This window comes from Pipistrellus kuhlii, unplaced genomic scaffold, assembly GCF_014108245.1.
Source record: "Pipistrellus kuhlii isolate mPipKuh1 unplaced genomic scaffold, mPipKuh1.p scaffold_m20_p_1, whole genome shotgun sequence".
In the NCBI taxonomy this organism is placed as follows: Eukaryota; Metazoa; Chordata; class Mammalia; order Chiroptera; family Vespertilionidae; genus Pipistrellus; species Pipistrellus kuhlii.
In genome coordinates this window covers 10,887,096-10,909,185 of record NW_023425404.1, presented here as the reverse complement: position 1 = coordinate 10,909,185, position 22,090 = coordinate 10,887,096, and the positions used below count along the sequence as shown (strand labels likewise).

The following is a 22,090-nucleotide window of genomic DNA, read 5'->3' as shown; positions in this document are numbered from 1 at the left end:
AAGTTCTAAGAACTTCGAGATCATAGTTTGAAATTAAAAAACAGCCCTGGCTGGTGTGGCTCAGTTGGTTGGAGCATCACCCTGTGCACTGGAAGGTCGGGGGTTCGATCTCCAGTTGGGGCACATGCAAGAGGCAACCAATCGATGTATCTCTCTCCCATCCATCTTTTAAACTTAAACTTCTTCTAACACCACTTCTTCAAACTGGACTTGCCCCGGCTGGGGTATTTTGTGGAAGAGCCACACTCAAGGGGCCAAAGAGCTGCATGTGACTCGAGAGCCACAGTTTGCCGACCACAGCGCTAAGCAATGTATTTGATCAACATTTGTGATTCTCTACCCCGGATTCCCCGTACCTCTGATTAGCAGGCATGGACAGGAAATTAAGAAAATGGTAACTAAGGACATCTATCGAATCAGACTTACACCTTAGAATAAGGCTTTTACTGTCCTAAAAACAATATTCCAGAAGAGGAAACGATCCAAGGTTCCCAAAAAATTTTTATTTATACAAAGATTTCGAGATTAATATTTGTATTTGTCTTTATACCTCAGTCTACGCGTCTGGGCCGAGTCATTGCGTGGCACACGAGTGACCTCCCCGCGTGCCCCACACATAGCACCTGCTTCCAGGAACACCAGGTGAACACGGCCCAGGGCAGGGGGAAGCCCATAATGCCCCCAGGGCTGCACACACCCCCATCTCGGATGTGTACCCTGACCTGGAAGGTGTCTAGCCAAATGTCCCAGGGGAAATGCCACCAGAGAAGAAGGCGAGAGGAGGGACCCAGAGGGCAGACAGGAGCAGGGTCGCTTTGCACCTTCTGCTTCTGAGTTCAATGTCCCCCTAGGGCCCCGTGGAGCTGATGGCCGGGATCTGCATTACCGGGCCGCTTTCCCTGCAATGCCCCTTGATGCTGATGGGTGTCCAGAGGACGGTTTGCAAAACTAACAGATTTCATCCTTCATCCCAGGTCGTATGAGAGACAACACTGGGGACCATGTTTTGGTAACCTGTCGGAAGTGAAATGCTTGCCATGCATAACGTGATCCAGATTCCCTAGAGCCGACGTGGGGCAGCAATGAGCAAATCTGACCTCGGTCAGACATGTCTTCCAGCCTGGCCCTGTCCCGGCCACACTCTGCCTCTTCTCCTCCCCGTCTCCCCAACCCCATTGCCACACCACTATCTGCTCGCCATCCCTCTTCCACCGTCCCACCACCTGTCCACATCCCAGAAACATCTGTGTGTTCTGAAGAGTTCGGCCTTCCCCTAACCAGACCCACACTTTCTTTGCCACAGTGATTCTCAGAGCCAACAAGAAAGGAACGCTCCAGAAGGGAGCCTCCGTCTCGGCCATTTGCCCGACGCAGCAGCTTGTGGGCTCTAGGCTTCCAGGTGAGGTCTGTTGCTTTTGTGTTTCCCGAGGAGCAGGCAGGCCGGCTGTGGCAGTTCTCTCTCTGCTCCCCGGGCTGCGGGCGGGGCCTCAGCTGCACTTACAGGACTTCACTACCATGTTAGAGAGATGCTCCACCTTGGGGTTCCTCCCGACATAGTACAGGATGGTCAGGGGCTCCAAGTCCTGGGGCACACAGCAAGGCGATGCAGAGGCTTCGGGGTTCAAGGTGTTGTACACACCCAGCACCTGGGGAGGAGACATCGCTTAGAAGCTGGAAAGCAAGGCCTCAGGCCTGAGACCCTCCACACCATCTGGGGCTGCTCCAGAGACCGAGCACGTGGTCAACACCACGGACATGCGTCCAGTTGGCGTGAGTGACCAGTCCCGTTCATCCACGGAGCAGGAATGGAGAGCATCTGCACCTGCTCGTTAACAGTTTGACACATTAACAGCTATGGGGGACTTGACATTGGTCATGGAATCCTCTCTCTGTGTGAAGAAAACACTCCTATATTGGTCTTCCCAGTTCTAATTGGCCACTTTGGTGAGAAATGGACTTCACAAAACCTTGCCATTTGGTAATTGCTAGAGTGTGGTAATTGCCAGACTAGATGTAGTGATAATGAGCTGTAAGGAAAGTGCCTTGTGAATTTCTGCCCTGGTTTTATTCCCCTCACCCCACCCACCAGGGAAAGATAAGCTGGTTTCAGGGTCCTGGACTCCCCTCCCCCTCTCCCCTTTTCTTCCTGTTGCTTCAGTTAGCTGCTTCTGCATGCTTTACCTCATCTTCCTAAGTAACTTTTCTACAGTCAGGAGGCTGGAATTACCAGAGTTCTTCAGGTGGTGGCGGAAGCCATTCTGCCCCCATCACCTGCCAGCCAGGCGCACACATCTCTGACATACAGGGTGGCATGGAGCAAATTCATTCCAGAACAATAGAAACGCTTTAGACAGAGAAGATGAAAAGCCAGGCCAAAACTATGTAAGTAATTATGAAAGGTAGAATGAGCCCAAGTAGAGTTTGGCCACAGTGCCAAGATCAAAACCTTCAGGGAAGGGATTTGACTGGCTCCAGCTCATCGTTCCCTCACTTGGCATTCAGTCCTTCATGCATCAATTTCAAACAGGTGCCTGGTCCACTCAGCCCTGGCGCTCCCTGGGGCCTGAGCCTCCTCCATACATACCTTGCTGTGGGTTGTGTCTGCGCTGTGGAGGTACGGGCAAGGGCCCGAGCAGAAGTTGGCATAGTAGCCCTTAGGTTCGTGGATCCATTTCCAGCCCAGATCCTGGCGGAAGTCAATGTAGAGGGGGCGCACACAGCAGTTCTCTTCCACATTGCTGCAACACAAAATACATTACAGAAACCCGACCTAAAAGCAGGCCACTGTCATGAACAACTTCACAAGTGGCCCTCATCTTTGCACTTGGAGTCCTTCCTGGTCATCCTAAGACGGGATCTAATCGATGGAACCTCAGGTTCAAGTGCAAGGAGCCTTATAGACTATAACAGAGTTTTCTGTTAAAGACCCTGGTCCCAGGGACATACCCAGCAGATGTAGATGATGAATAAGAGCAAAAAGGCAGAGGGGGCCCTGCTCCTTTTTACTTTATGAATCAAAGCAGAGACATAAATCGCTCCACAGAAAACCAAGCACTGAATGTTATCAGCCAACTCAGCTCAGTGGAGGTTGATTTGATTACCTTCCTACTGTGCACCCAGCCAGAAATGACCTTTAAGCTCACACAGCATATGTACTGTGGGAGAAGTCTGCTTAGATTACATCTCAAGGCCATCGAATCAAAATGAGCCATGTCATTCTATGATCAGACTCACGATTCCTACCCCTCACCCCCCAATGTGATCATCAGGACATATCAGTTCTGCTGCCTGCAGAAGCCCATTGGGCAGTACCCTTGGCAGGTGGGAGCTAGTCTTACTTCAGTATCTGCTGAGACCTAGGACTTGCTGCTTCCAAGGCCAAAACCTGGCTTCTTGTGGGTTCTGAGGGTGGCAGACATTCTTTATTATCTTTTCATTCCTAACCCCCTTCTCTTGCTGCTTCCCATGACAGAGTCTAGAACACCAGATACTTGTTTTCCTGGCCTCCCTTGCAGATGGGGGTGGTCATGTAACAGCAATGACCAGACATATGGAGATGCATGCAGGGGATGAGGGCCAATTCTGGCAAAAAAGAAAAAAAAAAATATTTGATTCCATATAAAAGTCGCAGATAGAAGAGGAACACTATCTCTGCCTCTTCCCTTTTCTCATCTTCAGCACAGACAAGCTACCTGGAGCTCCAGCAGACACTGTGACCATGAGCAAGAGAATGAAAAGCAAGGCACCATGTTAAGCGTGGCAGACTGAAGAGAGAGGGAAAGCCTGTGTCCCCGGTGGCATAATTAAGCAGCCAAGTCAACCCTGAGCCTGCTGCTGCCAGCCTCTTATGAACAAGAAATCCCTGCAGCCAAGAGCATCCATTCCTAACTGATTACGCCCCACACAGAACTAATCTACACACCAGCCTTCAGACAGTTGGAGGCAACCACATGCCTCTCTTACCCCTTCTGTTCCCCAAACTCAGCATCCCTCATTCATTCGACTGCTCCTAACAAGACATGGTTTTAGAGCTAAAAACTTCCCAAGTCATCCCCCCCCCCCGCACCCCCCCCCCCCCCCCGCTCTATCCAGGCACCCTCCCCTCCAGCCAGACTGACCCACTCATGCCCCTTCCTTTACTGGAAGTGCCTCCTCCTCCCATGGCCCCACCCACACTCACTGGTCCTCCAAGGCTGGGATTCCACTCCCTCTGAAGCCTCCCCTGCATCCGCAGATGAGCTCCAAATTCTTAAAGCACGTACCCTTCGGACCTTCTCGTGAATGTGGTCATTTCTACCTTTTACTAACCGCTGTGCATGCTTCAGCAGACCTTCGTTATAAACAAGAAGAAGCTAAATGACTCCTAAATAAAACAAGAGGCTGTTTGTTTTTAAACCTCTTCACTGAGGCTACTGAACAGCCTCTGAATTAGTTCATGAATTTCTCGAGCTCAGATTGCCTGGCACAAATGGAGACTGCCCTGTTTCCCCTCTTCCCGTAGCATCCTTGGATGCTTCACAGGGAACTGAGCACTTCTCTCATGGGGATTCCTGCAAGCATCACCCACAGGCAAACACACCCCACACGCACGTACTCTGAAACAGGAGAACTATTGCCTGGCCAGTGTAGTTCAGTGGCTGAGCATTGACCTCTGAACCAGGAGGTCACAGTTTGATTCCCAGCCAGGGCACATGCCCCGGTTGCGGGTTCGATCCCCAATGTGGGGCCTGCAAGAGGCAGCCAATCAATAATTCTCTCTCATCATTGATGTTTCAGTCTCTCGCTTCTTCTCCCTTCTTCTCTGAGAGCAATAAAAACATTTAAAAAAAAAAACCAAAAAAAAACATGAGAACCATGAAGAGGCTCAGCCCACACTCGCCTGGCACTTCATCCTGGCCTCACAGAGCTGGGCTGCAGGAAACTGGGGGGCTCCCAGAGAGACAGAAAGGTTTGTAAATCTTTCCTGAAGACGTTTGTGAACAGCCTCAGGGACCCTCGGTTGAGTGGGGCCTACCCCACAGTCGGTACCAGTCCAGGCGACCTCAGGAGTTCATGGATCCTGAGCGGCCCAGGCTCACCTAAAGCAGTAATTGGTGTCCAGGGCCCGCTTCTTCCTCTGGCCGCCCTGGCCAGAGTTGTCCAGCCGGTGTGGGGGGATCATCATGAGGATGAGATGCGGGTTGTGCTGGTCCTTCTGCTTCCTGAGGCGTCCCAGGTCTCCCCGGCCATGATCGTCCTCACTGTCCACGCCTACAGGAGGGAAAGAAGGTGACACTCTCCTGTCTAAGGAAGGCAGAGTGGAGGCCACCTTCTCACCCCATCCCATCCCATCCCATCCCTGCCCAGGAGGAGGGCAGTGTGGTCTGTGAGGAAGGAAAAGACTCAATGGGGGAACCGGTATCAGAGGAACCCACAAGACAGCCCTGGTCAGACCTCTCATGCCTCCTGTGTGTGTGTGTACATCTGAACAGACTATGGAGCCTTGAGGGAAGTCAGGGGAGGGTGGGTGGGAAGAGGTCAACCAATGAACTTATATGCATAACCCATGAACACAGACAATGGGGTGGTGAGAGGCAGAGGTGGATGGGGGGATGGGAGCGGGCTGGAAGAGGCCAAGTGGGGGAAGGGGGTGGAACACTGAGGGTGAGCTAGGTAATACTTTCAACAATAAAGATTTTTTTTTAGGACGCAGCGAGCCTTTCCTGAGATGTTCCTGGATTCGTGAACTACTGTCACTGAGTAGCTACCTAACATTTCTTTGGGCTGTTAGTTTAGATTCTGGGACTTGGATTCTTGCAGGTGTGAGTTCCCTCTTATGATCTGAATTGGTCAAGATACTCGGAAGTACCTGCTGTAACTTAAGGTGTCACAATTGTAAGACATCTTGAAGAGAAGCCAGAGGAATGAGACTGAATAATCGTTCCCATTCAAATGGTTTCACTATAAAACTCAGAGGCGCTAATGGAGTGCACAATAATCAGCTTAGCAAGCAAACTCTGGGAAGAAAACCTGCTATTTCACCTGAAAAGGAAAAGACTGAAGACTGGATTAGAAAGAATCTCAGCTGAAAGGACATCTATGTTGTGACAGACAGCTGCCAGCGATGGTACATCTCCACACAAGACAGGATCCAGGAAGTTAATTTACATGTAACTGGAGGGACTTGGACCTGGGCTGTGAGATGAACGAGAGGCCTGGGTTTTCAATTTCCTTCCCTGACGATCTTTATGAACACAACTATGGTGGAAGGATCTTGTTCTGACCTGGCCTGGCGGTACAGACTCCAAAGATCTGAACTCTGAGGTTCTGTAATTAGCTTGTCAAATGCTTGGCTTAAAAAATAAAAAGGTTCTGAAATAGAGGCCCTGACGGGTAAGGGGACTGCCCAGGGCAGGGAGCCAACAGGCCTGTACCATTTCTCAGATAAGCCTCGGACCTCAGGCTATGGCATGGTTGCTTTGACCTTGATAAACCACCTGGCTTCAGGTGTGCCTCAGTTACCCAAAATAGACATGGAAGGAAAACCCAAAGCTGGTCTAGGTCCTTGGTTGGCAAACTGCAGATCGCGAGCCACATGTGGCTCTTTGGCCCCTTGAGTGTGGCTTTTCCACAAAATACCACGGCCTGGGTGATTCTATTTTGAAGAAGTGGCGTTAGAAGGAGTTCAAGTTTAAAAAATTTGGCTCTCAAAAGCAATTTCAATCATTGTACTGTTGATATTTGGCTTTGTTGACTAATGAGTTTGCCGACCACTGGTCTAGGTTGAGCGCCTTAGAAACACACTGGAAAACCTGAAATGACTCTCAACTTTTTCACCATCTCATCACAAACACCCAGAGCCCTGAAGCCATCATTCAAACCCAGGTGCCGCCGAGGCAAGGATCCGGTGGGCTCTGTAACACCCGCAGGCTCAGTAGTCAGGACCCCTCAATTTACAGCCACCAATGTCCATTGCTTTTAGGGAAGGGGAAGACAGCTATTATTTGTTGAGCATTCCTGACACTGGGTTATACACTTGTTATCTCATTTAATTTGCATAGCAACCCTAGGAAAGAGGTCCTCACATGTGAGGCACCTCGCATGAAGAGGCTCTTTTGTTATTTGCATAGCAACCCTGGGAAAGAGGTCCATTTTACTGACCGCAGAGTGATGGTACCACTCATCCACACGATCTCACTGCTCTGACCAGCCGAACAGTGTCTTCCAAAATGCTAATGTGTGCTCTACATCTAGAAACTAATAGTCACACCCATTGCTTTGGGGGCAAAGCATAATGACTTGAGTACAGGAAAGTGGCCATCTCTGCAAGGGAGCTTGGTCCCTCTGCCCGGGGTCTGGGAAGGGTCTCCTGTCCTGTGCACTCTGTTACCTTTGAACTTGATTTCCATCACCTCATGGATGTTTTCCAGGATGTCTCCATTGGGCTGAAAGGTGTGACACGGGCAGTGAATGCTGATTTCCAGACCTAAGTTGGACTCTGCAAAACAAGACATGGAGTGGGTGAGAAAAGCACTTTGTGTGATCGATACGTATATACGTGAGAGGGCAGGGTGGGGCGAGGATAAACTTCTGACTCTACTGTGGGGCAGGGTGGAGTTATCCTCCATTTTGTGTAGCTGGCACCTGGCCCTCACCCAACCAATTGAGGTCAGCCAAAACAGTGACATCACCACCGGAGTAAAACCCCAGGGCTTGGCGAAATTTGCACTCTCTTCCGCCATGCTGTCGGTGTGAGTGGGACAGAACCCATGCTAGCATGGAAGAGGCTCTTTTGTTTATTGCATCAGACCCGGCTCCCTGGTGGTCCTTGGGGATCACGAAGTCTGGGCGTAACATATGGGGGAATTCGTCCAGGATCCCCAGAACCATGAGGGACCCTGATCCGAAGAGCCTGACTGGCTGCGATAAGTGTGTGTTTGTCTGTGTCCTTGTGTGAGCACTCTGGAGGGACATGGGAACCCCTCGTGTCATTTGTGCCCGAATACGTCTGGAAGACGCGCCATTAAGACCACGGGCCAGAGGATTCAGAAGACATTCTGACCTCCTGGGAGGGCCCCTCAGACAGGAGAGAGGTGGAATCCTCTCCCAGAGGGACCCTCAGATGGGGAGAGGGATGGGAACCTCTCCCAGGACGAGGTGAGTGGCATAAGCCGGTGCCTCACATGCGGGAAAGTGACTGGAGACTCTCCCAGGTCTGAGTTTGGTGTCAGCGGGAGGTGTGGCTCCTGAGGATGGAGCCGGTGAAGTGTGGCCGGCGTGGCGGCACAGGGCCCCCTGGCAGCGTTGGGTTGTAGGGGGGCCTTCTGTGGGGCTCGGTCTGTGTGTCAGAGAGCGGCTGGGCAGCAGTGGCCTCGCTCGGGCGGGGGGGGGGGGGGGGGGGCGCGCAGGCACATGGGTTAATTTTGCTGGCTGCCTGGAGAAGGGGAGGCGGAGCCCGGAAACCACTGGGGCGACCCTCGCTTCCTCCTCGGGGCCACCCGAGCAGCGTGGCTGGGGCGGCGGTGGCAGCAGCTCGCTTGGGGGCCTGGGCCAGCGTGGCGGCATCAGGTCCAGGAGAAGAGGCCTCATGGGCAAATTTCTGTGCTCTTATAAGGGCGAGAGAGAAGTGGACTTCTCCCAAGTCTGGTTTCAAGTTGAAATGTTGATGTTGGGTGCCCTCTTGTTGGTTGTTGTGATTTTCTGTGTGGTGGAGGTCCAGAATTGTCAATGGCAGACTCGTTCAAGTAGGTGGCCAGCTTTCAGTGTCGGAGGGCCACTGGTCGGCGTGAGGCCATTGTTTGGTTTGGCTTCCACGGAGTTGGAAGACTGTTCTCAGGAGCCCTCTGTCTGTTTCTGTGTTCTTTGAAAATTTGCTACTCTCTCCCCCCAAAGCAGGCAGGAGGTGGAGGAGGGGAGACATGTGGCGAAGCCACTTCTCAAGAAAGTTTTTATGCATCTCGAAATTTCTGTGCTCATGTAAAGCGAAAAGGCCAGTTCAAAACGAGTGCGCATAGTTTTGGGCTGTACTTAAACTCTTTTCTGTGTACAGAATGAGCTTTAAAAATGGTGGAGATTAACTGGGAGATAAATTAAAACTGGTTTCCCAAGTCATTGTAAGCAGCATTTGAAATTTCCCGCCCTGAGACAGGAACTAGATAAGCAGCATTTGAAATTTCCCGCCCTGAGACAGGAACTAGATAGTAATGCTGGAAGTCTTCAGCTAAAGAATGTGTTCATTTGCATTTGAATGGCTACAGCCATCTTTCCCATTGTCCAATTCCTCCCCGAGTGATCTACAGGGAATGGCCAGATCTGTTGCTGAAACTTCTCCCTAAGTAAGCAGGATGTAAGAGAAGGAAGAGACATAGGAAAGGAAAATTTAAATTTGCCTCATAGAATTGATGGCAGGCTGAACTATATTACATGTGTTAAAAATAAGCAGTAATGATCAAAGATCTCAAGGATTGTTTTGTTCTTATTTGTGGGATGAGAAATCTATATGATGCTTACACTTTAAAAAATTATTTTAAGTCAGTGATGCAGTATTTTTTGAAGTGAGAGGGCAGGGTGGGGTGAAAGGACAGGGCGGGGCAGGGCCAGCTCCCAGTAACTGGACCCTTACCCTAACCCAACCAATCAGGTCAGACAAGGTAGTGGCACCCCCCCCCTATAAAACCCATTGATATGTTAAATTCTTTCTCTCTCCTGCCATACCATTGCCGGTGTAGGTGGGACAGAGCTCCGACTAGTCCAAATTAAATACAGGCTTTCTGCAATTGCATCGGATTTGGCTCCCTGGTAGTCTTTGGGGTTTATGACACTTGGGCATTACATATGGGGCCTTGTCCGGAATCTCCAAGGCTGAGGGACACTGAATCTGGAGAGCCTGTCTGGCCACGGTAGAAGTGTGTGAAGGGATTCCTGTGGGAAGTGCCCGAAAGGTCTAGTGGACACGCTATTGAAGACCACGGGCTGGAGAGATCAAAAGACGTTTTGATCCTCCTTTTGGAGGGACATAGAATTCCCTCTCAGGACGAGGTAGTCGGTGTGAGGCTGTCGTTTAGTTTTAGGCGCCGCTTCCACAGAGTTGGAAGGCTGTTCTTGGGGGCACCCCCCATCTGTTCCTGTGTTCTTTGTTTGTTTGTATGTTTGTATGTTTGTATAAGTAAGGGAAGGGTTTCAGTTTGCTCTTGTTTGTAAATTTGCTATAAAAACTTAAATCTGAATGTATTGATTTGTTATAATACTGAAAATGTTGATGTGGGGAGTTCTTCTCCTGGTGGCTTTTGTGATTTTATGTGTTATTTTATGGACTCACTGTATGGATGTTATGGGACAGACTCAGATTACTCCTTTGAGCATTGTGATTAATCATTTTCAGTAAGTAGAGGAAAGAGCTAACAATTTTAGTATGGAGGTCTGGAAGAACGAATGACAGAGTTGTTCAAGTGAGTGGCCAGCTTTCAATGTCAGATGGCCACCAGAGGGAACATTCGATCTCCATACCATTCGCCGGGTTTGGAGTGTCGTCTCTCAACCCAAGCCGGGTTACCACGATCAGCTCCCATACATTATCATGTGGCAGGACCTTGTGGAGAACCCATCCTTTTGGCTTAAGCCCTTCATGGCTCTGTGCCCCTCAGAGCCAGAACCTATTTTTGCCTTACAGGGAATGGAGAGGACAGAGGAGAAAATCACCCTGCCATCAGCTTCCCCCTACTCTGTCTTGCAGAGGGGAACTAAATAAGAATTAATTTTTCCTCCCCCATATCAGTTCCCCAGGGTGCCAGAGGAGGGACCTGACCCTCCTCCATTAAAGGAAGCAGACGTCACGAGGAGAGCAAGAAGCCTGCCGTATACCAGACAAAGAGCCCAGAGGGAACCATTCGCCTTCATCACCAACTCCACTGTTAAGATTTTAACCCTGTGAGCCACTGGTCCCCCAGACGAGAGGGGCGATCAGCCCCATCACTACTGGCCTTTAGCCACTAGCGGCCTCTATAATTGGAATGCTCAAAATCCTGAGTTTTCTGAGAAGCCAGCGGGACTTATTAATCTGTTGGATTCTATCATTTTTACCCATCAGCCAACCTGGGATGACTGCCAGCAGCTCTTGCAGGTCCTGTTCACCACCGAGGAGAGGGAGAGGATCCTTAATGAGGCCCAGAAGCTGGTTCCAGGCGTGGATGGGAATCCTACCACCAACCAGGCTCAGATAGATATCTCTTTCCCTCTGACTAGGCCTGAATGGGATGTCAGCACAGCAGAAGGTAAGGAGAGGCTCCGGGTCTACCGCCAGGCTCTAATGGGGGGTCTCCGGGCGGCTGCCAGAAAGCCGACTAATCTGGCTAAGGTAGGGAGCGTACAGCAGGAGAAAGATGAATCTCCAGCAGCCTTTTAGAGCGGATCATGGAGGCATTCCGCACCTATACCCCCATGGATCCAGAGGCTCCTGAGAGTAAGGCAGCTGTTATTGTAGCCTTTGTAAACCAGTCTGCTGCAGATATTAGGAGAAAATTGCAAAGAATAGATAGACTGGGAGAGAAGAGTCTGCAGGACTTGTTGGTGGTGGCTGAAAAGGTGTACAATAACCGGGAGCCCCCTGAAGATAAACAGGCTCGCAGGCAGACCCGAGACCTGGCTAGGATCCTGTGGGCCGCCACTACGGACTCCCCTGAGAAACGGGACCTCCGCCTCTGACAGCTTGCAAATGATCGAAAGAGGGGTAAGGAGACCTCCGGGGAAGGGAGGTGGAAACTGCAGAAGGACCAATGTGCATACTGCAAGAAGATAGGGCATTAGGCTCAAGAATGTCCTAAGAGAGTAGAAAGGGGAGCAAGACAGACCGAGTAAAGGTCTTGGGGCTTGATGAACTAAGTGATTGGGGGAGTCAGGGTTTGGACCCCCTCCCCAAGCCCAGGGTAACTCTTAGAGTGGAGGGGACCCCTGTGGACTTCCTTGTTGACACCGGAGCGCAGCATTCGGACCTCTGCACTCCTCAAGAAAAACTAGCTAGCAAAAAGTCCTGGGTGCAAGGGGCAACTGGTATGAACCAGTATCATGGACTACCGGAAGAACAGTGGATTTAGAGATGGGCCGGGTAACCCACTCCTTCATGGTAATACCGGAATGCCCCTACCCACTGTTAGGACGGGATTTACTGACCAAGATTGGAGCTCAGATAACTTTCAGACAAGGGGGGCCTCAGGTCACTGGTGGCGAGGGCCACCCCATCCACATTCTGACTCTGAGGCTAGAGGATGAGTACCGCCTCCACCAGGAGGTGCTCCCAAGGGGGTATAACATGGACAGATGGCTACAAGAATTCCCCACAGCCTGGGCAGAGACAGGAGGGGTAGGACTAGCTGCTCACAGGACCCCAGTCCTAGTGGAGCTAAAGCCAGGAGAAGGTCCAGTAAGGATCAAACAGTACCCCATGTCTCAGGAGGCCCGGGTGGGAATTCAGCTACACATCCAGAGACTGCGGAGTCTAAGGGTGCTGGTTCCCTGCCAATCTGCCTGGAACACCCCCCTACTGCCGGTCAAGAAGCCTCACACAAATGACTATCGACCAGTGCAAGATCTCCGGGAAGTAAATAAAAAAGTCATGGACATACACCCAACTGTCCCCAATCCATACACTCTCTTGAGCTCCCTGGTGCCCACCAGAATCTGGTATACTGTATTAGATTTAAAGGATGCCTTCTTCAGTGTGCCGCTAGCACCCAGAAGCCAACCCTTGTTTGCCTTTGAGTGGCATGATTCCGAGGAGGGCTACAGCGGACAACTCACCTGGACACGACTGCCTCAGGGGTTCAAGAATTCGCCCACCATCTTTAATGAGGCACTACACGAAGACCTGAGTGAGTACAGAAGGGAGCACCCTGGCCTCACCCTCCTACAGTATGTAGATGGCATCCTGATTGCTGCCAACACAGCCCAGGACTGTGAACAAGGAACCCAGGATCTGCTGGTCACCCTGGGGACCTTGAGGTATCAGGCATCCTCGAAGAAGGCACAGATATGCAGAGAGAGGGTGAATTATCTGGGGTACATCTTGGAGGGCGCACAGCAGCAGTTGTCAGATGCCAGAAAAGAAACTGTCCTAAAGATCCCCATACCCACCTCTCAAAGAGAAGTGAGAAAATTCTTAGGGTCGGCCGGCTACTGCCGTCTCTGGATTCTGGGTTTTGCTGAGATTGCCAGGCCAGAGAGGGAAAGGCATTTGAATGGACAGAGTAAGAGGAGGCTGCCTTTTATCAGTTGAAAAAGGCCCTCCTACACGCCCCGGCTCTGGGACTGCCAGACATTACAAAGCCCTTTCACCTCTTTGTAGATGAGCGCAAAGGGGTAGCAAAGGGGGTTTTAACTCAAACCTTGGGCCCCTGGAGCCGTCCAGTAGCTTATTGTCTAAGAAACTAGACCCAGTGGCTGCCGGCTGGCCACCGTGCTTGAGGATTATTGCGGCAACAGCACTCTTAGTGAATGATGCAGACAAGCTAACTCTAGGGCAAGAAATCTGGATTATAACCCCCCACGTGGTTGAGGGAGTTCTAAAACAGCCACCTGATAGATGGATGAGTAATGCACGCATGACTCACTACCAGAGCCTCCTCCTAAACCCTCCCAGAGTGCAGTTCTGCCCCAGTGCAGCCTTCAACCCCACAACTCTCCTGCCTGATCCCGACCTAGACGCCCTGCTACATGACTGTGCCGGGATTTTGGAACAGGTGCATGGACTCCGGAAGGACCTGACGGACCAGCCCCTCTCAGATGCAGAGGCCACATGGTTCACCGATAGGAGAAGCTTCATGAGAAACAGGCATAGGTACGTGGGTGCGGCAGTAGGAACCGAGACTGACACCTTATGGGCAGAGGCTCTGCCATCTGGAACGTCAGCCCAGCGGGCAGAACTCATCGCTCTGACAAAGGCATTGACACTAGGGGCCGGGAAACGACTCAATGTCTTTACAGATAGCCGATACGCGTTTGCCACAGTTCACATCCATGGGGCAATCTATCAGGAGAGAGGGCTGTTGACTGCAGAAGGAAAGATTATAAAAAATAAACAAGAAATACTGGACTTGCTAGCTGCCTTATGGCTCCCAGCCAAGTTAGTCATCATCCACTGCCCAGGACACCAGAAAGCCAACAATCCTGTAGCCAGGGGCAACAAGAAGGCTGATCAGGTGGCCAAAGAAGTAGCCCTCACTGCAGTCCCTGCACTGGCCCTGCAATTGCCAGACCCAGGGAACCCAGTTCTGCCAGATCTGCCCTGATACTCCCAGGAAGAATTACAGCGAATCAAAAGCCACCCCACGAACAAGGAAGTTAGAAGCTGGTGGTATTCTCCAGATGGGAAGCTCCTGCTACCAGACCAGCTTGGGATCCCGATGTTGAAACACATACACCAATCGACTCACCTAGAGTCCCGGAAACTAAAGGATTTTGTCGGGCATGCTAAGATCAAAATTCACCAACTGGATGCCAGAATAGATCAAATTGTATCAGTCTGTAAAACTTGCCAGCTTACAAATGCAAGGGCCGGGTCAAGCGGAAAAGGAACCCGGCTCAGAGGAACAAAGCCCGGCGTGCACTGGGAGATTGACTTCACTGAGGTAAGGCCGGGAAAGTATGGCTATAAATATCTTCTAGTTTTTGTAGACACCTTTTCTGGATGGGTAGAAGCATACCCAACTAAGCATGAAACAGCCAAGATGGTCGCTAAGAAGCTACTGGAGGACATTCTACCCAGGTACGGTTTCCCAGCTATGATAAGATCAGACAACGGCCCAGCTTTCATCTCACAGGTAACACAGGCAGTAGCCAAGGCTATAGGGGCAAATTGGAAATTACATTGTGCGAATAGGTCCCAGAGTTCAGGACAGGTAGAAAGAATGAATAGAACATTAAAAGAGACCCTTTCTAAACTAACCATGGAGACTGGCGGGGACCTATTGGGTGGCTCTCCTTCCCCATGCTCTTTACCGGGTGAGGAATTCAGCCTATACACTAGGCTTCACTCCCTATGAAATTATGTTTGGTAGGCCCCCGCCTATCATTCCCAATCTTAAGGCAGAATTTCTAACTGAATTTGAAAACCAAGAAATATCTTTTTCTTTAAGAAGGCTCCAGAGGGTGCATGCGGACATTTGGCCACGCCTACAGGCCATCTATGAGGCTGGCTGGATCCCCACGCCCCACCAGTACCGGCCGGGAGACTGGGTCTGTCAAAAGACACCGCCGGGAGACACTTGAACCACGTTGGAAAGGACCATACATTGTGGTGCTGACAGCATTGCGACCTGGGTCCACCACACCCATGTTCCGCCAGCTGACTCCTCTGCGATCCGGGAAGACTTCGCCAACCGATGGAGCATCGACCGAGACCGAGACAACCCCCTCAAGCTCAAGTTACAGCATACTCAACCTGCCTGATACTGGAAATTCTGTTTGTGGCTGCTCTGGCTGCAGGAGTACCCACACCCCATACACTGTCAGATAAAAATGTCAGATCAGGGCACCGGGAAAGAGGAACTTTATGCACCCTTCAGAAGTGCAAACGGTCCTATGACTGGGCCCATTAAGTCTCAAGACAAGGGGGGATTGAGAGGGCAGGGCCAGGTGAGAGGGCAGGGCGGGGCAGGGCCAGCTCCTGGTAACTGGACCCTAGCCCTAACCCAACTAATCAGGTCAGACAAGGTAGTGGCACCACCCCCCCTATAAAACCCATTGATATGTTAAATTCTTTCTCTCTCCTGCCATGCCATTGCTGGTGTAGGTGGGACCAAGCTTGGACTAGTCCAAAATAAATACAGGCTTTCTGCAATTGCATCGGATTCGGCTCCCTGGTAGTCTTTGGGGTTTATGACACTTGGGCATTACAGAAGTCAGTTTTTCTGAAGTGATGTTTTAATGTAACATGTAAACTTTTATATTTGATCTGTTTTGTTTTGCTTTATATGCCATTGTTGTCATTTGTAATCACATTGTAAGCTTGAATTTGGGCTTGTACCCGCATCTTGTATTTTGTAAACTTTAGGGAGTTATTTTTAGTTTCAGTCATGTGTGTCTACTTTATAGATTTAAGTGGACTTCATCACAAAGGTTTATAATTTATTTAGAATTGTGCTAAAACAATGTGAAAATAATTATTTGTATGATTTAACCCCCACCGCGACGGCTTAGACAACTTTCACTGATGTTCTGAGGGGGAGAGTATGGGGGAGCTTAGAAATGCAGATAAATCTGTATCTGTAGGAAAAATGTGGCATTTTAAATTTCAAGCGGCTGAAGTCCTGGGAACAGGGTACTGGACCTGCTCCCTCCTCTCTTGCCTTTTCTTTAAAATTTGAGGCATGGTTATGTATTTTTGAAGGATATAGAAAGAAAGTTTAGAAGTTAATTTGAAATTATAAAAGGCCAGCAACTAATAGGAAGGAATTAGTATGTTTATTGTAGAAAGCAGGAAGCCTGCTTGAACATTGAAGAAGGACTGTGGACCTCAGAAGGAACATGTACTGAAGGAATGCAACTGCTGAACTGGACAATGGGCCTTTGAGGAGCTAAAGAAGGCTCTCGTCTCAACACCTACCCTAGCCTTGCCAGATGTCACGAAGCCCGGCTTCCACCTCTACGTGGGTGAGGTAAGGGGAATTGCCAAAGGGGTTCTCACTCAGACTCTAGGTCCCTGGAAGAGACCTGTTGCCTATCTGTCTAAGAGACTGGACCCTGTGGCAGCAGGGTGGCCAGCTGCTTCCAGGCAGTGGCCACCACAACATTGCTGGTGAAGAAGGCAGATAAGCAGACTATGGGCCAAGCTTTTCTCCTGGACCAGCCTTGTCTCCAGATTCATAAGACTCTGGACATCAACCCTGCCAGCCTGCTTCCAGATGATGATGGAGGAACCCATTCATGACTGCACAGAGGTAACAGATGACAAGGCACTGTTCACGGATGGGAGCAGTTACATTCAGGATGGGACCTGATATGCAGAGGTGGTGGTAGTCACCCTGGACCACACCATTTGGGCACAGTTCCTGAACTTTCGGCCTTAATCCAGGCCCTTTGATGGAGACACTGTGCCATCCACAGAGAAAAGAGGGTTACCAACTGCAACTGGAAGGAATTGGCTGAACAGAAGCAAGCCACCTAAGGACCAGATGATTGGTGGACCCTCCATATGCAAGACTGTTGGTCCCAGAGGCTCTAGGTCAGAGTTGCCCAGTGACACCAGGTTACCCACTTAATTGTCACCAAGACTTCTGAACTTCTGTGAGGCAGAGTTGCTAGAAGTACTATATGTGCACAGGTAAATGCTAAGCAAAGTAAGGGGGTCCCCCTGGGAATTTGGGTCCCAGGGAACTTCCCCAGGAGAGCATTGGTAGGTGGATTTTAGAGATTAAGCCACCATCAATAAGGTCTAGTTTTTGTACACAATTTAGATTAGGTTGAAGTATACCCCACTAGGATAGAAACTGCCTCTATAGTAATCAAGAGATTACTCCAGGAGATTATACCTAGATTCGGACTGCCAGTATCAGATAACAGCCCCACCTTTGTAGCCAAGTTATCTCAGAGTATAGCTCTAGCCTTAGGACAGGTAAAGTGAAACTCTGGGAAAGGGGTTTAACTAAATGTGTCCTAGAATCAGTGAAAATTGGACCAACCCCTGTCCTTCACCCTCTTATGGGCCAGGTGTACCCCTTACTGGAACAAGTTTCCCCTTTTTTGGAGGAGATCATGTATGGTAACCATTCCCTTGCTCAAGTCCTTACAGGCTCTGCAGTTTGCTTGTTCCAGATGCACTAAAAGTGCCCACCACAGACCCTGTAACCCGGGAACTCAGTGTGGATAAAGAAATTCACTGCCCAAGGACTCAAAAAGACGCTACACTGTTATCCTGAGCACGCCCATGGCTGTTGAAACGGCACCCAGACCTGACTACATGACTCCCAGCTCCTGCATGGCCTGGATCCTGGCATCTAGTGGCCTCACCTGTGAGATCCCCAGCCTGGGCTCCACGCAGGCCAGGAGGAGAACTGATGCCTGCAGGAGGGGAACTGGACTTCAGTGAGGACAATACTGATGGGAATTGTGGTACTAAGGGTCTTGGTAACTATATTTGTTGTTTATGCTGAAAGGAAGTAGGCTGTGTCAATGATTTGACTCATGCACATAAGACAAGGGGGGGATGAGAGGGCAGGGTGGGGTGAGGATAAACTCCTGACTTCACTGTGGGGCAGGGCTGAGTTATCCTCCATTTTGTGTAGCTGGCACCTGGCCCTCACCCAACCAATCAGGGTCAGCCAAAGCAGTGACATCACCACCGGAGTAAAACCCCAGGGCTTGGCAAAATTCGCTCTCTCTTCCGCCATGCTGTCGGTGTGAGTGGGACAGGCTCTTTTGCTTATTGCATCGGTCTCGGCTCCCTGGTTGGTCCTTGGGGATCACAAAGTCTGGGCATAACAACCATGCACCGGAGGGCCAGGGTCTCTGCTGCCACAGACAGAAGAGGGATGTCCTGAGGGGCACAGGAGACAGAAAGTGATGCCAAAGCCAGTGCAGACCTTCCCACTCATGCTGCCACACTCCTGCGTGGAAGCAAAAAAAAAATAAAAAATAAGGAGCACCTAGCCAGTGTGACTCAGTGGTTGAGTGTCGTCCTATGAACCAGGAGGTCATGGTTCGATTCCCGGTCAGGACACAAGGGTTGTAGGCTCAATCTCCATTAGGAGGCATGCAGGAGGCAGCTGATCAATGATTCTCTTTCATCGATGATGTTTCTGTCTCTCCCTCTTCCTTTCTCTCTGAAATCAAAACATTAATTTTTTTTTTTTTTTTTTTTTTAAGGAGCAGGACAGAAGATAAAAAAAGGTGCTTATTGAGAGAAGAGGTACTCGAGCCAAGGATGAAGGGAAGAGGCAGAGGGGCTGGGAGAGACATGGGAAAGGGGAAACTTGAAGAACTCTGGGACTGAGAGGCAGGGATTCCAAAGGCCCCAAACACAAAGGGCCACAAGATGGGAGGAAGGTGGTAGAGTTTGAGCTTAAGTCAGGAGCATGACCGAGCAAGATCAGTGTCAAAAAGGCAGAATCAGTCTGAGTAGAAGCTGCCAGCATTTCTACCAGGGCTGGTATTGTTGCCATAAAGAGGTAAATCCCAGAGGAGATAAAATGAACATTACAGTTGGCTATATTTTCCTTAAGGAGCAAGGGCACGGGCAGATAAAGGTTCCTCGGAGGCTTCTTTGGGAATCCTCGTTCTGCTTCACTGGGAAGTCTGAAGTGGGATGGCTCACTGGGAGGAAGCAAACAGCTGGTGGAGACAGTTGTGAAATCAGGCCAGAAGAGCTGCAGAGGGCCATGGCCAACCGTCCAGATGGCATGAGCCGGCGAGAACAAGCCCCAGGAAGTGTGAGGTGCTGGGTTTGATGACTGATATTCTGGAGTAAGAGGGCTAGCTCTGGCCCTTTCTCCTAAGGAGTTCTGGGATCAGGTGTTTTGGTAACTAAAATTGGGGAAGCAAGGAGATGAGTACAAAAAGTAAAGTGGAAGAAAAATAAGTGAAAAAAATTTAACTGAACCCAGTAGTTTTGGGTAGGAAAACCAGGTTGGTTTTGGTATCATGTTAGTTCTGGTGGATACAACAATTAGAGACTCTTTATTGATCCAGAAGCAATAGTGGTCGGATATGGGAGATGTAAGGAGTGGACTCTTGTTGGTTTAAGGCCACTGAAGGAAGGCGCTGGAGCAGCTGAACTGGGCTACATAAGACTTCATGCTATCCCAAAGCGTTAAGGTAGGCTGGGAGAGACATGGAGTGGACAAGTTCTATGATTCTGTGAGTTGGAAAGTCAAGGTTCAGACAGATGTGCTGGGGAGAGTCAGGGTTAGGGTGCAGGTGTGAGATGATGGCTTGGCTGGACCGACCGGTCTGTCTTGGCAGGAAGCTCAGAGTGATGGCAATAATCACCAGCATCCCTGGACTTCCTGAGAGCATGCTCTGAGACTTCCATGCTGCTTTTGAATCTTTATAATAATCCTACAAAGTGGGAACTGTTGTTATCCTCGTTACACAGAGGACATGGAGGCCTAGGGAAATGTAATGCCTTGTCCAAGGTACTCAACCAGATTCAAACCCAGGCAGCCTGATGCCAGAGCTACACTCCTGATTGTTAGAGACAGAGAGAGAGAAGAAGGCCAGCACAGAGCAGCAAGGAGGATGCCCACACACTCACTGAGATGCAAAATGGTCCTGTGTTCCCAATGTCCACCCTTCCAGGGCCCGGATGCTGGGCGTGCTCCCTGCCCCACTGCTGGGGAGGCCTGGCTCTGCATGTGGACGAAATGCAGGTGGGGTAGAGCAATAGCTCAGGGGACCCCAACCCTGGAGAAAGCCCCAGCCAGGTCTGGAACCCAGAAGGCAGCCTGGGAACCAGGCACATCGTAGGCTGTCCAATGTTTGGTAAATGAATGGAACAGCAGATAGATACGTGACTCAGTTTCCTCAGTAGTCCACACCCCCAACTGCTCCATTTGTTGCCTTGTTTGGGGCCACAGACTCGGAAGAGGTTCCTGAGCTCTACAGAAGGCAAGGTCTGTGCAGGGGGCGGGCAGCATCTGCCGAGAGGGAACGGAAGGTTCCACTGAAGAACTAAGCTCAGAATTGGCAGCGGTGGGGCTGGAGGGTGGGGGACCCATAGATTCTATTGCGAAATTATCTTTTTGATGTCTCCAGAAGGATGGAAATCATTCTCAATGCAAGCTGCTCATTGAGTTCTGCAGCTGTGAAAATAAGAACTCCTTCAGGGCGTCAGAGACATCCAGGTGGAGCTGATCAAAATCAGGCAGGGAAGCGCAGAGATTCATTTCCCTGGCCTCTCTCTGCAGCCACATCAGGCTCTAGGCGGAGTGCTGTCTGAGTCAGAATTCCCACCAGTGCTGCTGTCAGCTGAGCCACGTGGTTCTCCTGGTGCTCGGGAAGAGAGATAGGACAGATTCTGGGGACCTTGGAGCCGAGGCAGGGCCTCCAGCCCACCATCTGCCAGCTCGGCCACCAGGTAATGTCCCTTGGGTGGGGACCTGCAAACTCAGATGCCCAGAGCCCAGGCAGGTTCTGTGAGTGAGCAAAGCAAGCTGGCTCACTCATGCTAGGTCAGGACTTCCAGCCTCACTCTTGGGGGACACGGGGGATGGTGGGCCTGTGGTGACATCAGGGAAGGAACCATTGCCTTATTTTCCAGGTGAGGGAACAGCAAGTGGGCAAGACGTTTGGGACGTGTAAAATTCAAACAGCTCTGCTTAGATGTCTAATAGGCCTTTCACATTAATGAGCCAAGACACAACCTTCCTCAAACATGCTCTTCTCCCAGTCTTCCTATTTCAATAAGTGTTAGTTCAGTCCAAATATCTTTGAAATCACCTAGACCAGTGGTCGGCAAATTTGTTAGTCAACAGAGCCAAATATTAACAGGACAACGATTCAAATTTCTTTTGAGAGCTAAATTTTGTAAAGTTAAACTATATAGGTAGGTGCATTGTTATTAACTTAATCAGGGTATTCCTAAGCTGGCCTTTGCTAAAGACTCAGGACCCAAAGAGCCTCAGTTTGCCAACCACTGCTCTAAGCTCCTTATACACCACACACAATCCACCTGTTCTACTGGCTTCTCCTCCAAAATATAGAATAAATCCACACCATCTCCCTACTCCCTACTACTGACCTAACTGAAGTGCCTATTGCTCTCATCCAGACTGCTGTCAGGCCCTACCTGGGATTCATGCTTTTCCCTTGACCTCATGGCAACCAGAGGGATATGTAAACCAAATCACCTCACCCAGTATCCCCAGCCCTGCTTCTAACCCTCCTAAAATAGCTCATCACACGTGGAATAAGTACTTAAACCTGACCATGGCCTGACAGGTCCGTACGGCCCCAGCTACCTCTCTGACCCCAGCCCACTCGGCTCCAGCCATGCCAGTCTGTCTGCTGCCACTAGAACAAATCAAGCTTGTTCTCGCCCGGGGGCCTGGGCCTTGCTGTTTGCTTTGCTTAGAACATCTTTTATCCTGACTCTCCCAGGCTGGTTCCTTCTCCTCACTCAGACCTC

General features: G+C 50.3%; 1 protein-coding gene across 1 annotated transcript in view; it reads right to left on the bottom strand.

Moving 5' to 3' along the window:
• Positions 1-481: 481 nt before the first annotated feature.
• LOC118715108 (transforming growth factor beta-3 proprotein) overlaps positions 482-22,090 on the bottom strand; it is a 40,662-nt gene continuing 19,053 nt past the window's right edge. The window contains exons 4-7 of the mRNA XM_036430828.2: positions 7,370-7,477; positions 5,079-5,250; positions 2,585-2,738; positions 482-1,646 (exon numbers count right to left, since the gene is read on the bottom strand). Coding sequence (XP_036286721.1) covers positions 1,488-1,646; positions 2,585-2,738; positions 5,079-5,250; positions 7,370-7,477 — 593 coding nt within the window. The 3' untranslated portion in view covers positions 482-1,487. The remainder of the gene's footprint in view (positions 1,647-2,584; positions 2,739-5,078; positions 5,251-7,369; positions 7,478-22,090) is intronic.